Genomic DNA, 17,565 nt, shown 5'->3' on the forward strand with positions numbered 1-17,565 from the left:
ATACTTTTGGAAATATAATGTGTATCGTCCCTGACCATTCTTGCTGGACCCTGTTTCAGCAGTAACATGGACCTCGCAGCTGACTGCCTTTCCCTACGATGCCAGAACATTGCCTTCCATGGGATGATACAGAGCTGGAATGGCCTTACGTGCAAAGAAAGAGCGACTGGGAACCTGCTATTGTGGTACAGCACATTCTGCAAATTCACGGAAGGGGTCAGAATCCACCAGACGGAAAGGCAGTTCACTGCAGCAGCTGGTGCAGATATATTTGCCTGCTATACTCTACAGCTGGTAATGTGCTGCTGGCAGATGTGATACAAGGACCTGTGACACCCTTTGCTATACCATTACCCCTGTCAGTGGAGGCTGCTGAGAGGTCATGAGATATAGCTGGGGTAGACCAGAAAGTTGAGGAGGAGCAGAATTGCATTCCTTTTTTGTGGCTGTCAGGTGCTCTTGCCAACAGGCTGAGTGGTGGGAGGTCAAATGCCTTGTCAAGCATGTGGTACCCAAATGGCTGGTGTTTTTACCACGCTTGATCTTCTTTAGGCAAAGTTTGCAAATTGCAACAGTGCATGTGCAAAAATAGGCCCAGACAGCTGAGCTGTGGGAAGTGGGCCGGGAGATAACAGCTCCACAATCTGATGGAATATGGTGGATTCTCTTCCATGATGGCTGTCTCGTTGGGGTTGTGCTTCACCCTCACTTTCCTCCTCTGCTATATCCGGCACCCAAGTCGCATCAGTGACCTCATCCTCATCCCCTCCATGCTCATCCTTACTGGAGCCAACTGGCTATACTCTGCAGCTGGGGGAACATGACTGCCAATTTGTTGTTTATCAGTGTTCTCCCCTCTCTGTAGTTTCATGTTCCTACCTTCCTCAACCTCAGAACCAAGATCTAAAACAAGTAATGGCTGTGCATCGTCAAGATGCAAGTGGCTGACGCTGTGTTCAAATAACTCAGCTGACTCCTCCATGCCTAATGCTGAGGCTATGGCAGTAGTGGACAAGTAGGCAGAATACGTGCTTATTAACAAAATGTAATAAAGTTGTGGAATTTGTACATGGATGCACTTTAATCAATGGAAAGTGGTGTTTGGTGTACTTTAACTTGAGTACTCACTACACAGACACACTCCATTGACACACTACAATATACTGCAGTAAAACTTCACTGACGCACTACTACTATATTGTGTTAAATGTGCAGTAACACACTGATATATACTGCGTTACTACTTGCATTACACGTAGTAATGTTTATCAGTGTTCTCCCCTCTCTGTAAGCTCATGTTCCCACCTGCCTCAACCTCATGCCTGTGCATCATCAAGGAGCAAGTGGCTGACTCTGTGTTCAACTAACTGAGCTGACTCCTCCATGCCTGATGCTGGGGCTATGGCAAGAGAAGCTGTGGACAAGGAGGCAGAATAAGCTCCTCTGGCAGCTGTGGTGGACTGCACACTAGTCTCTGCTTGGGTGATGGAGGATAAGAAGGATGAGGATTGTTTATTAAACCAGTCCACCACCACCTCTACATGCTGTGGCTGGATAGCATGGGCAACATCACTAAACCGAGGAAGAAATGGTGCCCTGCCTGTGGATGGACAATGTCCACCTTTGCCTGTGGACACAGACGCTGCTGCCCCCCCCAGTGCCATGATGGGGGGCTTATTAGATATGGGGAAATGTGTACTTGGATGCACTTTAATCAATGGAAAGTGGTGTTTGGTACTCACTATACAGACACACTCCACTAACACACTACAATATACTGCAGTAAAGGTGCACTAACGCACGTCAATATAGTGCAGTAAAAGTTCACTAACCAAATTTATTATACTGCAGTAAAAGTGCCCTGAAGCACTACAATATACTGCAGTAAAACTGCCCTGACACACTAAACTGACACTACAGTAAAAATGAATGGTCACACTACACACACACTGCATTATCACTATATTCACACTACACTAGGGATGGGCGAACGGTTCGCCCCGAGCATAAGTTCGGCCCGAACTTTCGCTGTTCGGATCATTCGACTGTTTGTTCCCCCCCCCCCCGAACCGACCACAATGCATTGTGGCGCTGAACAGTGCGTTGCAAGCCCTGATTGGCTGAAGCAGTGAAAGCTTCAGCCAATCAGGGCACAGAGCACTGTCAGAGTCATGATTGGACACTGTCATCATGACTTTATCCAATCATGGCTCATCCCCCCCCCCCCCATAGTATAAAAGTATTCTTTCAATGCCAGCCATTTTCAGTGTGATTTTGGCGTGGAGAGAGATAGAACAGGGTTCTGTTCAGTACTATTATTGTGCTATACTGTGCTATTTTGCTTCAATTGTCAGTGTAGAATATTAGTTTAGTGTCAGTCTAGGGATAGTGTAAGTGTAGTGAGCAGGACCATCATTCAGCTTTGCATAGTGTGCAGCTAGATTAGGGACAGCTCAGATAGTTTCAGTGTAGTATAGTGAGACTGTGTCAGTAACCTTTACATTAGTGTATAGCTAGAGTAGGGACAGTTCAGATAGCATCAGTGTAGTGACGGTTGAACACTGTGTATTTGATTGCGTTACTGCCAGTTTAATGCCATTTACTACTCCGTGCGTTACAGACAGTTTAATCCCGTATAGTTCTGTGTGCGTTACTGCCAGTTTAACGCCATTTACTTCTTTGTGCGTTACTGACAGTTTAACGCCATATATTCTGTGTGCGCCACCGACACCCAAAGACCAATTTTTACGCACCCGTTACTTCGATCCAAAGTCAAAGTGACACCAGAATGTATCCAAAAAAAATCTCTAAATCTTATTCTCAGTGCACTACATTGTGGCCTCATCATACACACTAGCTCCCCAGCTGTTGCTGAGCAAAATAAAGGCAGATTGCAGGGAAAATGTCATTTTTTGGGGCTTTATAAATGCAATTATTGCTGCAGCAGATTCTAGACATGGTACAGATCTGCCACTTTAAAGGTAGACTAATGCTGTGTACACACGAGCGGACTTTCGACAGACTGAACTCCAAAGGACTTTTTGACTGACTTTCGGCGGAATTCCGACAGAGTTCCGACGCAACGGACTTGACTACACATGATCACACCAAAGTCCGACTGATTCGAATGTGATGACGTACAACCGGACTAGAATAAGGAGAATTCATAGCCAGTAGCCAATAGCTGCCCTTGCGTCCCTTTTTGTCTGTCGGACTAGCATAAAGACGAAACGGATTTTTCGACCGGACTCGAGTCCGTCGGAAAGATTTGAAACATGTTCTATTTCTAAAGTCCGTCTGATTTTTCGACAGTAAAGGTCCGATGAAGCCCACATACCATCGAATAGTCCGACGGATTTGTTCCATCGGACCTTTACTGTCGAAAAGTCCGCTTGTGTGTACACAGCATAAGGGGACCCCCCAGGCACTGTATTGGAAGGAATTTTTCATTTTTATGCTTTCACTTTAAAAATCTAAAAATCACTGCTCATTTAAAAATGACGTTTTTCACAAACTTTTCTTTTATTGATACATGTCCCCCAGGGCAGAACCCAGCCCCCTATAACCATTGTATGCCCAATTACTTGCATATTATAGGGCATACACACGGTCGGACTTTGTTCGGACATTCCGACAACAAAATCCTAGGATTTTTTCCGACGGATGTTGGCTCAAACTTGTCTTGCATACACACGGTCACACAAAGTTGTCGGAAAATCCGATCGTTCTAAACGCAGTGACGTAAAACATGTACGTCGGGACTATAAACGGGGCAGTGGCCAATAGCTTTCATCTCTTTATTTATTCTGAGCATGCGTGGCACTTTGTCCGTCGGATTTGTGTACACACGATCGGAATTTCCGACAACGGATTTTGTTGTCGGAAAATTTTATCTCCTGCTCTCCAACTTTGTGTGTCGGAAAATCCGATGGAAAATGTCCGATGGAGCCCACACACGGTCGGAATTTCCGACAACACGCTCCGATCGGACATTTTCCATCGGAAAATCCGACCGTGTGTACGGGGCATAAGCCTTCAAAATGGGCACTTTTGATTTTTGACGTTTGGGTCGCATTGACTTTAATGGGGTTCGTTATTCGGATCCAAACTTTTGCAGTGTTCGAAAGTTCTGGGGGGAACCGAACAGGGGTCCCTTCGGCCCATCCCTATACTACACTGATATTTTACACTGACAATAGAATCACAATAGCACAATATAGCACACCAACTCGCTAGTAGCAATGAACAGAGCCCTGTTCTATCTCCACTACAATATCACACTGCAAATGGCTGCTCTGGGAAGAAATCTTTTATATTGTGGGGTGGGTCTATGAGCAATGAGCCATGATTGGGCACAGTAATCATGAATGTGTCCAATCATGGCTCTGACAGTGCTATGTGCCCTGCTTGGGCAAAGCCTTCATTGCTTCAGCCAATCAGGCTCAGCTTGAACTGTTGGCCCAACACTAGTGGGAGACATATATTTCTAGAGTGCCTTAAAAAAACAGCACTTTAGAAAACACACAGGCTGCCAGTCGCTGTGATTTGAGTCATCGGACACATTTGTGTCAGACCATAGTCACAATAGGGTTGATTTATGAAAGGCAAATAGGCTGTTAACTTTGCAATGTTTTTTTTCTAGCTCGATTAATATGGTGAATTTTTGCTTTGCATAAAATACTCAATCACATCCAAGGAAATTTTAAAAGTTGCATTTTTGCTTGCACATAATTGGATGATAAGTCAGCAACGCTTCACTTCTTTCACTAAGATAAGGGGAAAATTGTATTCGAAGTACAACTTTCATTGCAAGGTGAACACTCTTTTTGCCTTTAGTAAATCAATACCAATGCAAAGAGCTGATCAGAGAGGCTCTGCACCTTGTGATTGCTGTGATAATCAGTCACAATGATTACAAATATAAACACACTCACATTGGAGAACGGGAAGATGTAGTATTTAGACTGTGGCAGATTACTGGTAAGGTGTTTAGGTTTATTGTGGGAATTCTTTTTTTTAACCTTTCACCTCCCCTCTTCTCCTGTACAGCTCAGTGCCATCACACCACTATGTATATCAATATTTACCCTTTGCCTCCCTTATCCTGCACATTAACCCCTTACCTCCATGCCCCAATTTTGACCTGTACATTAACCCCTTTACCCCCTCCTCCCTCTGTGCATTACCTTTATACTGTATTAATGTGCTGTATTTAGAGCTCCATTACCAAGCTCCATGTTCTAACCACCTCATTACCAACATATTTCTTAATTTCCCAAAACTGTGGCATTTTTATTTGATGTGTTTTTTTTATTTATATTGTAAACAATAAAATACCTATTGGTTGTCAGTTACACTATCACAGCACTGAAAAATGGTCTGATAATGAATGGGTATTGCAGGTTGGTACACAAAGGGGTAAACTAATTCATATATGATTACCATGCATCAGAACCTACATACATTGTTAAAAAAAAAAAAAGCTAAAAAAAATAATTGTAATGACACCTGCAATGTGGTTGAGTTATAATATTGTTTCTTGTTTCTGATTTAAAGAATGTTAAATGAGAGAAGAGAGCTAATTCATCTTAAATTAATTTGTTCTTTTTTAGATACGAAGGGAAACGATCTAAAACCAACATGATTCTGATTAAAGCAGAGCTTATATCAGGATTTGTTCCAGACGGTAAAAGCATTAAGAGGGTAGGTGCCATATACTTGTAGAAAGATTGAAGTAAGGAATCTTCACCTGAAGTAGTTCATAGATAAGCAAGCCAAGATCAAGTTAGGAAAATCCACAGTCAGTCCACGATTATGAAAATCAAAGAGGTTCATTATAATTTATTGGTGGACCATGGTCAGGAAATGGATATAAACATTTAAACCAAATAGTACACACGCTGCGCTTATCAAAATAAAAATGTAAGAAATTTCTACTAAAATATTAATAAAGTGATATTGTGCTTAACATACAAAATATACAAAATCTATTAATACTATACATTGATGTGCAATAATCTTCAATGAATGAATAAATAGGTAAAAGTGCTCCAATCAGCCTGTGTATTGCAAATATTCCACAAAGCTTTTGCAATTTTCAAACATTAATAGATAATTCAAAACAAACATCCATGCGATTTAGTGTTGCATCCATTCATCTGAAAATTTCAAGGCAATAAGTTCACAAGTTCCAAGCAGCTCCATCCACACACAGGGTGCTGCAGTACCACCAAGACACTTGCAGGTTTGATAAAACTAATTGAAATGCTATTTGATGCTAGGACGCTGACAACGCGCAGCGCCGCCACCAATCACCGCCAAAAATCACAGGCACTGAGACACTGAGAGCTCTGCAACTGTGGACCGGGGAATTACTTAGTGCCTGTTATTGGCGCTCTTCGCTTTCAGCTTCCTAACAGGCTTTGGAACGCGCCCCAGAAACACACCCCATTTGTCAGGAGATAAGGGAATATATATTTATTTTAAAAAACCGAGCTCATTCTTACCCTGTGTGAAGCTTGGGGGCCACAAATGTGATAAAAGCAAATTGCAAGTGGGGGCCGTATAAAACCGGACTGCGGGCCAGACTTTGGACATGCCTGCTTTAAGTGGAGTGGAAAGCTGCCGACCACATGTGGGCTTACAAGGAAGGAAGGAAGGAAGAGACTTTTTTTTTAATTAAATGAGGTCCTCTAGGTCACAGATGCTCTAACAGATCCTTTGACAGGAACTCATGCTTGAAATATGCTTTCTATTCTAGCTGAAGGGGCGTTATGGTGTTAGAAGAGTAGATGTCTTACCTGGAGAGGTCCAAATCTACTTGGATAATGTAAGTGTTATACGAGTTTTTTGATATGCATGCTATATTGTAGGCGCAATACCTGCCCATTACATTTTTAATGGGTATTCATTCGGTATGTTTGTTTTTTCTATTAAAATGCTTCTACACCTCCCAATATTTTGGAGCCATTTTATCTTTTAACACAGGTAATTAATGTTATCAGTCTATATAAAGAGGGACACAGGTGTGTTAACATAAAAAAAAAGAGGATTTAACCTCTGACCTTTTTTGGAAAATACTAATTGCCTGGCAGTCTCTGGCTTCGGAACTTTTACATGCTGATTTGGAACTGGTATGCAAATAAAAAAAAAACAGAGGGAGGTCAGTGCTTCTTCTTTTTAATACCTGCTCCAAGTTAGTGTCTTCAGGAATTATATCAAAATGACCGCCAAGAAACAAGACTTTTCAGAAGAAAAGGTCGGTCATAGGAGCCTTTATACTTTCCAAAACAAGTTTCAGTTAAGGGGGTGCATTCTTGTGCATTAATACATGCGTGTTGAATTTTTTGAACCGATCATTTTGAATGGGCTGCCAGTGGATTTCAGCACAACTGAAACCAGACATGACCTCTTTTTTGACCACTCAGCATACCCCAATGCATTATGATGTTCTGCACTGCAACAGAGTTCTGTTGCCTTATGCCCCGTACACACGGTCGGACATTGATCGGACATTCCGACAACAAAATCCTAGGATTTTTTCCGACGGATGCTGGCTCATACACACAGTCACACAAAGATGTCGGAAAATCCGATCATTCTGAACGTGGTGACGTAAAACACGTACGTCGGGACTATAAACGGGGCAGTAGCCAATAGCTTTCATCTCTTTATTTATTCTGAGCATGCGTGGCACTTTGTGCATCGGATTTGTGTACACACGATCGGAAATTCCGACAACGGATTTTGTTGTCGGAAAATTTTATAGCCTGCTCTCAAACTTTGTGTGTCGGAAAATCCGATGGAAAAAGTCTGATGGAGCCCACACACGGTCGGAATTTCCGACAACACGCTCCGATTGCACATTTTCCATTGGAAAATCCGACCATGTGTACGGGGCATAAGTGTGTTGGGACGCTATTCAAAATGAACAGCACAAGGCACTAATGAGTGTATGTTGTTACCAAAATGCAAAGGCATAAAGGGACCCTTAGGCTCGGTTCACACTGGGGCGACTTGGGATCCGACTTGTACGCCCTCAAGTCGCCCCAAGTCGCCCCAGAAATAGTTTTGATGGGAGTTAACGCTAGTGTCTTAATAGACACTACTGAAGTCGCTCCGACTTCAGAGCGTACTCCCTGTATTACTTTGATCCGACTTGGTAGGCGACCTGTACCATAGAAATCAATGGAAGTCGCCTCCAAGTCGGATCTCTCTGTAAAGTCAAGCGACTTTGCAGGGAAAACCCCTCCCTCCCCCCCCTCCCTCCCAGAGAGCTGATTGGCCACAGGCGAAGTCGCCTGTCATGGAGGCGACTTCAAGTCGCCTCGTAATTTGCCGAAGTCGCGTCGGAGTTGCGTCAAAGTCGCGTCGAGGTCGCGTCGAAGCCGCAGTGCAAAGTCGCGCTAAAGTCGTGTTGCCCATGTGTGAACCGACCCTTAATGTATGGATAACTGGATTCAATCCAGACTGCTCCCAGCACCTCCTCTGGATCTGTGCTTTGTTCTTTTTGTCTTTTACTGATGCTGACCACGGGTTTGGTACTTTTTTTTTTATTCTTAAACACTGTCACTATTGTTTTCTCCTAAAAGCTTGATCATGAAACCAAAGAGTATGTTTTCACTATCAAACAAGAAACACATGTAGAAAACCTGCATCCCGCCAATGTTGTCGTGCTTGATTACTATGTTCCAGGTATGTAGGAATTAAAAAAAGGCATAAATAATAATTTATGGGAATATTCAATGTGAAGATGCCTACACAAAACCTAGCATGGTATCCAAGTTTTCATATACTAAACCTACTATTTTTAAGCTCTGATAAATACAACATTTAATTACAACTGAGATTTAGTATCTTACTTGTATAAAGCATTTTGTGGAACAAAAATATTTGCAGAAAACCAAGTTTTAGGTCTCAGGCACACTGGGCATCAAAAACTCCACTTTGAAGGGCATTTTATATATTTTGTTCTACTTCTAAATGCTCATCCATGTTAGCCTATGTGTCCATGCACACATATGCTTTTACGGGCATTTAGAGGCCGAAAATAAAAACCAAAGCCAGTGCATTCAGGACTGGAACGTTTAACGACTAAAAAAATGACTGCTGTGCCTAAATGTGTATTAACATTAGGCACAACAAGATCTTGAGCATTCATTCATTTCACTGGCCAGAATTAATAAATTAATTAATATTTGGGTCAATGAAATGAAAGAATGCCCTAGTGCTTGTCGCACCTAAATGCATTTACAAAATGCTACTTTAGGTGTGTTTTAGACGCTGCTTTTCTCCTTCCAGGAGAAATGCTGGGCAAATAACCAGTGTGCGTGGGGCCTTATATTTAAGTCCTGTTTTAAAGTGGAGCTCCAGCCCCCCCCCACCTAAAAATTAAAAGTCTGCAGCTAAAGTACTGCAGCTGCTGACCTTTACTATTAGGGCACTTACCAGTTCAGGGATCCCGCGGTGTCCTTGCCCAAAACGATTCTTGAATTGGCTCTCGGGTGCTGACACCACCATCTTGGGTAAGGTAAACCGGCAGTGAAGCCTTGCGGCTTCACAGCTAGTTTCCTACTGCGTATTCGTGAATTGCGCAGCGCTTTCTTAATGGGCCGGCTGCGGTGAGGGCCGGACTTCCAGCTGAGTATACCGATGCAAACTCAAAAGGAAGTGGGTGCGGGTATCTCTTAAAACCAGGTACCCGCACCCCCTCCTCCCCACAAGGTGCCAAATGTAGTGCCGGAGGCAGACAAGCAAAGCTTCCCCTTTTGGGTGGAGCGCCACTTTAAGTACAGAGAACTTGATCTTCCCTTCCCTGTCAGTCACCTCCTTATTGTTAAGCTTAACCATTGAAAAAAACAGAGTTTTAGCTAAACTTCAAGTGATTGTAAAGTCTTGTTTAAAAACAAAAAAACAAACATGTTATACTTACCTCCCATGTGCGGTGGTTTTGCACAGAGCCGCCCAGATCCTCCTCTTCTCGGGTCCCTCTTCACTGCTCCTAGCACCTTCCCTCCTGTCGAGTGCCCCCACAGCAGGCAGCTTGTTATGGGGGCACTCGAGCCAAGCTGCAGCTCTGTGTGTCCATTCAGACACAGAGCTGCTGTTCGGCCCCACCCCCTCTATCTCCCTATTGGTTAACTGTCTTTGATTGACAGCCGTGGGAGCCAATGGCACCACTACGGTGCCTTGACCAATCAGGAGGGAGAGTTTCGGATGGCCATGGGACTCATGGGCATCGCTGGACAGAGTTGGGGCTCACATAAGTATTAGGGGGTGCTGGGGAGGCTACTACACACAGAAGGCTCCTTTCAGTTTTATTATTTTTATGTTTCTGCCAGGACTCCATAATATTTTCTTTCTTATCTATGTCATTATGCTGGAAAACATTGTCAGATTAAAACAAAAATACAATTCTGTACTCTTTGTAAGTTTAAAGGAAACCTGTCATAATAGAAATAAGAGGGCTTCAATATATCCCATCGTGCCTCTGCCTCTGGGTGTCATGCTTGTGGCTGTCAGAGTCTGCTCATGGGACTTGTAGTTCTGCAACAGCTGGAGGTCCACTAATTACATATCCCTGCACTAAAGTATTCATCCTTCCTGTGATAGGATATCGCCTAATATTTACCTCCCCCTTCCCTGCTCTTCCTATTCTCTCCATTTTACTAGTCACTTGCCATGGCTGAGACCTTTACCCTTTCCCTTGCTTTTACTCCCTGTTCGTTCCTCATTACTCTTCTTTCACCACTCACAGCTTCACTCCCCTGCCCCTCGTATAGTTATGTGCTTAACCCCCCCCCCCAACCCACTTGCTCTGTCTTCCCACTCCTTGCTCACTCCTCTCCTCACTATCGCCCTCTAATCATTTCTAAATCTGGGTATATTTAAAAGGAGAAGTCAGCCATCAGAAATGTCAATGTTTACCATGTCTCTCCTGTTCACCATAACCGTATGTTCTTTTTTTCCTCAGTGATTAAAGCTCACGCTACATATAATTCCCCTTGCAGTAAAGGTAAGGAGTTTTGCTTTTTTGTGTTAGTCTTATCTATTGCACAGCAGTCACAGCTAAATCTTCATATAATATTAGTCTTTAGGAGATCCCAACCTTAAACTTGCTGGTGACCTATACATTTTTCTCTCTGTTAATAGCTCACTGTAATGTACGTGCCTCTGAGAGGAGGGACTGTGGTAAACCAGGAATCACCAAGGAAGAGTGTGAGCGGAACAATTGCTGCTATGATACCAGCGTTGTGAATGCCAAATGGTGCTTCTTCCATGGTCAGTATAATCAGTAAATATCCAATTATGTAAAAAACTGAATTTCAGCCTTACCTGCAGTCCTGCACAGTTGTACAGGCTCCTCTCCTGTTTCCACTGCACACTGTGAACTTTTCATTAGAAGCTGTAGCAAGTCAGAAAGAGCCTGCCTCATTTCCTGGCTGGGGGACATCCAGCACCATCTAGCAATTTTTCTCCCAAGCTTGATTGTCCCTACCCCACTCCTTTTATTCCTTGGGTTTCAGGCCTTTTAAACTAGGGTTGCCACCTGTATGGAATTCACCCGTACAGTCCGGGATTTGAATCATGTGCCCGAATTTGAGCCCCCCCTGAAAACCGGACACATTCACATAGGATCGTGGCTCATAACTGGAGAGAGGATTAGGTGTTCTCCTTCCTCCAGCCTGCAGGTGGCAATAGAGAGCGGCACTGACTGAAAAGTCTCAGCAGCACTGCCGAGGAACGAACACGGAGTGTGTGGAGCCTGGAAAGAGAAATTAGGAACTTCTTTGCAGTTAATGATCAGTGAGTACAGGGGGAAAGGGGGCCTCTGGTGTCATATCTGATGTAAGAGCGGGCTCTGGTGTCACATCTGATGTAAGGGTAGGGGGCTCTGGTGTCACAGCTAATGTAGGGGGGGGGGCTCTGGTGTCACATCTGATGAAAGGGAGGGGGGCTCTGGTGTCACATCTGATGTAAGGGAGGGGGGCTCTGGTGTCACATCTGATGTAAGGGGGGGCTATGGTGTCATATCTGATGTAAGGGGGGGCTATGGTGTCATATCTGATGTAAGGGGAGGCTCTGGTGTCATATCTGATGTAAGGGGAGGCTCTGGTGTCATATCTGATGTAAGGGGGGGCTATTGTGTCATATCTGATGTAAGGGGAGGCTCTGGTGTCATATCTGATGTAAGGGGGGGCTATTGTGTCATATCTGATGTAAGGGGAGGCTCTGGTGTCATATCTGATGTAAGGGGGGCTATTGTGTCATATCTGATGTAAGAGAAAAATAGGAAAAAATTGTGCGGGTGGGGGGTTGAGTTCGTATAAAATGGGTAAAGAGAGTAGAAGGATAGTAAAAAATATATAACTTTAATCAAAAATTACATGAGATACATAGTTAAAAGACAATATAGTGAACAGTTCATACAGTTAAACTCCTGCACTATGTCAGAAGGGGCTCTAAGATGAAAGAACACGATCAAAAATGATAATCAGGATACTCAACATGTTTCAGGCTATTGTTAGTACAGTTCCTTCTTCAGGGGTTTTATGAGGATACACTGTATGGTCTATAATAAAAAATACATAGATATAAAGTAATAATCATCATTCGAAAATGCATGAGGTAAAATGCAAATAGTGGGGATAAGAGCTTGGGAGATGACAAAAAGAGAGAACAACAATAATAAAAGGACTTACTAGTTCAAAGACAGTAACCATGTCCTAGACAGATGGTAATTTGATGGTTTGATGAACAGATGACACTCCAAGTTCCGGCCTCCATAGTACCAATCAATAATACACTTTTAAGAGAGTAGAACAGTGCATAAGCCCATGTATTGGGGGCTGAAGACTGGGAGGTATGTAGAGCTTCCTCAGTATATCTGGCAAAACATAGCATCAAAGTGGGGACCAGTTGGACGTGCCAGGCCAAGGAATCCACAAGGAACAGCAAAGAGAAGGGTACGGGCCCCTAAACATAAATATATAATAATATAAGTATAATGCAGAGATGTTTGATGTAGATGTATACAATTGAAAATAATGACAATGTATAGTATATAATAAAAAAGAGGGAAAGGGCGAAATGACTAGTAAATCGGCCAACCGGTATAGGCAGTTTCAAATAGTGTCACAGGCTTGCATGCAGACACTGGCTGAAGAGGCCATATATTGGTCATGAGATAAAAGAAATAACCAAAGAGTGGAATATACCAGATATACTGCATGCCAGATATACTGGGGAAGCTCTACATACCTCCCACTCTTCAGCCCCCAATACATGGGCTTATGCACTGCTCTACTCTCTTAAAAGTGTATTATTGATTGGTACTATGGAGGCCGGAACTTGGAGTGTCATCTGTTAAACCATCAAATTACCATCTGTCTAGGACACGGTTACTGTCTTTGAACTAGTAAGTCCTTTTATTATTGTTGTTCTCTCTTTTTGTCATCTCCCAAGCTCTTATTCCCACTATTTGCATTTTACCTCATGCATTTTCGAATGATGATTATTACTTTTTATCTATGTATTTTTTATTATAGACAGTGCAGTATATCCTTATAAAACCCCTAAAGAAGGAACTGTACTACCAATAGTCCGAAACATGTTGGGTATCCTGATTATCATGTTCAATCGTGTTCTTTCATCTTAGAGCCCCTTCTGACATGGTGCAGGAGTTCAACTGTATGAACTGTTCAATATATTGTCTTTTAACCATGTATCTCATGTAATTTTTGAATAAAGTTATATATTTTTTACTATCCTTCTACTTTCTTTACCCAATTTTTACGAACTCAACCCCCCACCCATACAATCCCCGGGGCAATTTTTTCCTATTTTTCCCGTGACTATTTTGGGATGAGGTGAGGGGCTCTGTACATATATTTATTTTGGCTTGGTAGTCTCATGCTTTCATATTATCTGATGTAAGGGGGGCTCTGGTGTCATATCTGATGTAAGAGGGGGCTCTGGTGTTATATCTGATGTAAGGGGGGGGCTCTGGTGTCATATCTGATATAAGGGGACTGTGGTGCTTTTGTTTATAGCGCAAAAAATAAAAACTGCAGAGGTGATCAAATACCCCCAAAAGAAAGCTCTATTTGTGGGGAAAACAGGAAGTCAATTTTGTTTGGGTACAACGTCGCACGACCGTGCAATTGTCAGTTAAAGCGACGCAGTGCCGTATTGCAAAAAATGGCCTGGTCAGGAAGGGGGTAAATTCTTCCGGGGCTGAAGTGGTTAAAGTGTTCGGGTTTGACTTGATGAAAAGGTGGCAACCCTATTTTAAACATGGAGACTTAGCATTACTTATAGCAGGCTGCATGCAAATGCATCCTTCCTAGAAATGTCCACTCCTCCAGACTGGCTTTTAGTCCATAGATATGTAACCTCCCACAAGAGCCAGCCTACTCTTGTATCAGTGCTAAGGGCTCCTGGAAGGTGTAATAAAGCAGGGTGCATTCACAGCCAGTGAGTAGAGAGTTGGGGGCAGGGGCCGAGCTCTGTGTGTCTTACAGACAGGTGGATAGGGAGCGATCACACACGAGTGCCCCCAGAACAAGCTGCTTGTTATGGGGGCGCTCAGCTCAGGGGTTCTAGGAATGCAGACGGGGGACCTGAGAAGGACCATTGCACAGAACAGGTAAGTATGACATGTTTGTTATTTAAAAAAAAAAAAAAGCTGGGGCCTAATGGCAACAGCTACTTAATAACACAGCTGCTCCCCAGGCCAGAGGCCCCAGGAGCGAGACCTCTGATCATCCCTCCCAAACATTTTTCTTCTTCTCAGCCACACATTCTGGTCCGTCCTCCCAGGGATCAACTGAGGTCAGATAAATATTTATAGCCCAGGGATTGATCCTCCTACTTTCAGAGGCAAGTGGGATCCCCAGGTTTAGGTACAAACTGACCAGACCTAGAATATAAATTACTGCTCAGCTGGGTACAGCATATTCAAAAAACAAAATTCAATCTATCTAGAGCAGGGCACTACATCATTTTTACAAAAAAAGCAGACATATTTGCTGTAGGCTGTCAGTTAGCAGGTAGTAAACATAATGTTCTCAATAAGCACATTTTCTGGCTTACTTGGATTCAATAATGACTTGCAAAGTCATTATTCAGTCCTGGCAATTGCAAAATAAATCCTTATTTTCCTAACTGTTCCCATATGTGTGTGCAGTCTGTTGCAATAGGGTGTGCACCCCAAACCTCAAACACATATGCATGTGTGTGCTTGTGTATATATACATCGACAGTGTCAGTATGGCAGAGATTGGTGTCACTAGGGCAGTGGACGGTGTCAGTAGTTTTTATTTTTATCATTTTATTTTTTACTATTTTTTTTTTATTATTGTTTAACCATTTTTTTAGGAGCCCCATTAGGGGGCTTTGGCAAACCATCAGGGGTCTAAACCGGAAATCTGCACCACATAGGGTGATTAGGGTGTGCCCAGACACACCTGACACACCCTGTGCTCTTGCCTATGCCTGTTCCAGGTCAGTGCCATTAAAATGTTGATTCCAGAAGAATCAGCAAGGTAAACAGGCCACTAGCATCTCAGAGGGACTGATCAGCTTCCATATATACCTCTTGACATACTATCTTTTAGATTTTTTGAAAATGTCTTGCGATAATAAATGGAAACCATGATGCAGTCCTGAATGCTCACTGCATCAAAAATACATATTGATGCATTTTCAATGTGGACCTTATTCAGGACCTAAAGCGGTTGTATACCCGCTGAAATTTTTTTTTTTTTTTTACCCCTGTAAAGCAAAAGGCATAATGAGCTATTAGGCGTTGGTATCTTACCTGGTCCACGCCGAGGGAGCTGTCATGTTGCCTCGGCGTGTCTTCTGGGTATCGCGGTTCCAGCGCTGTGAGTGGCTGGAGCCACAATGTCATCACTCCCGCGCATGCGTGCGGGAGATTTCTTACCCGGCAAGGTCCGGCAGTTGCCGGGCCTTCAGCCGAGAATCCCCTGTACGCATGCGCCACTGCAGTCAGCGGCGCATAGCAAGGGGAATATCTCCTAAACTGTAAAGGTTTAGGAGATATTTTTTTTACCTACAGGTAAGCCTTATTATAGGCTTACCTGTAGGTAAAAGTTAAAAAAAACACTATACAACCACTTTAATTAGCATGTAGATTTCTTTGTTTTAAATATGACAAATTTTAAAGTAAATGCAGTCAGGAAGAAAAATCGCACCACATGCCAACTACACAGACATACACAGTGTTCTATATTGTAACAGGAGTGCATTTTTATTCCAAGTATTCTACGGTGTGCTGCCAACCTACAGCTTTTGCATAACCGTTTTAATCACAGATTTCCATGAGGAGCTATACTATATGACCAAAAATACGTGGGCAGCCCTCCAAAGTCAGTTCTGGTGTTTCCAGTGACGGGTGATGTTACTACTACAACATACAAAGATATTATACAAGCACTTCCAACTACTTATGAAAGGATCCTTTTCTGTCTTGGCATGACTGTGCCCCTGTGTACATTGACAAGGCCATAAATATATAGATTGATTCTGGTGTGGAGGAATTTAAGTGGCCTGCACAGTGTTCCTGACATCAATGCCACTTATCACCTTTGGGAAGAACTAAAATGTCATTTGCAGGTTAGGGTAATTTCATCCAATATCCATACCTGACTTCACGTATGCGCTTTTGGCTGATTGGGCACAAATTCTCACATACACACCAAACTGCTGTGGAAACTCAAAAATGAGTGGGGTTGTTATAGCTACACCCTGATGGCCATGATTTTTGAAAGGGATGTCCAAAAAGCTCATATAGGTTTATTAACTTTTGACCATGTAGTGAACCACACAGGAAAAGTAGTAGAAGGAGGCAGCAAGAATGAATGCCAGATGTATACCTTTTTAAAAAAAAGTTAGGATGGATGTCTATAATGGTCTTTCTCCAGAGCCACGAGAATTTGTGATGGATAGAATAAATTGAGACTTAAAATGTACCCTAAAGAAGACATATAAAACACAATTGATAAAACATGAACGATGAGTTGCCGTATCAAATTTAGTACAGCAGATGCACTTTTACAGTTTCAAGATGGCATAGTGGAACGACGCATTTTGCAATATTCTCGTGTCTTCGGGATCCATGCCTTTGTATAAACAGATGATATGGCTAAAAACTGTTTAATAGAGTGGCATACATCAAAGAAAGGTGTCAAGATGATAAACCTCCAAAAATAACGTGTGCATCCCAAAGATAGTGTATTTTTGGTATCTGTTGTGCCCAGTAGTGTGCTAATGTTTCAAAACCAAATGCATCTGCTACTTTCAGGCAGGGTTCACACTGTAACCTGCTGCGGATTGCACAGGAGCGCTGTGCTTCCTTGTTTCAGGGATGAATCAGTGCCTGAATTTGGCCCTGAAATGGAGCCAAAGACACACTGTGCAGTGCGCTCCGCAGCCGCAACGGAGATATGTGAACCGGCTCCATAGGGAGCCAGTCACATTCTCCTGCTATGCGAATTGGATGCGGGGAAACCCGCATCTAATTCGCATAGGTGTGAACCCAGC

General features: G+C 43.0%; 1 protein-coding gene and 1 long non-coding RNA gene across 3 annotated transcripts in view; one reads left to right on the forward strand and one right to left on the reverse strand.

The window, feature by feature from the left end:
- The window catches only part of LOC141105858 (uncharacterized), a 211,796-nt gene extending 200,130 nt beyond the window's left edge, over positions 1-11,666 (reverse strand). Inside the window, exon 1 of the long non-coding RNA XR_012235666.1 lies at positions 11,335-11,666. This is a non-coding gene — a long non-coding RNA (uncharacterized lncRNA). The remainder of the gene's footprint in view (positions 1-11,334) is intronic.
- The window catches only part of LOC141105856 (alpha-2-macroglobulin-like protein 1), a 223,739-nt gene that overhangs the window by 204,949 nt on the left and 1,225 nt on the right, over positions 1-17,565 (forward strand). For both annotated transcript variants that reach the window (XM_073596000.1, XM_073596001.1), the window contains 5 exons: positions 5,613-5,703; positions 6,761-6,829; positions 8,592-8,694; positions 10,973-11,014; positions 11,152-11,280. In XM_073596000.1, the coding sequence (XP_073452101.1) occupies positions 5,613-5,703; positions 6,761-6,829; positions 8,592-8,694; positions 10,973-11,014; positions 11,152-11,280 (434 nt within the window). The remainder of the gene's footprint in view (positions 1-5,612; positions 5,704-6,760; positions 6,830-8,591; positions 8,695-10,972; positions 11,015-11,151; positions 11,281-17,565) is intronic.

This window comes from Aquarana catesbeiana, linkage group LG08 (assembly GCF_042186555.1).
Source record: "Aquarana catesbeiana isolate 2022-GZ linkage group LG08, ASM4218655v1, whole genome shotgun sequence".
Lineage (NCBI taxonomy): Eukaryota > Metazoa > Chordata > Amphibia > Anura > Ranidae > Aquarana > Aquarana catesbeiana.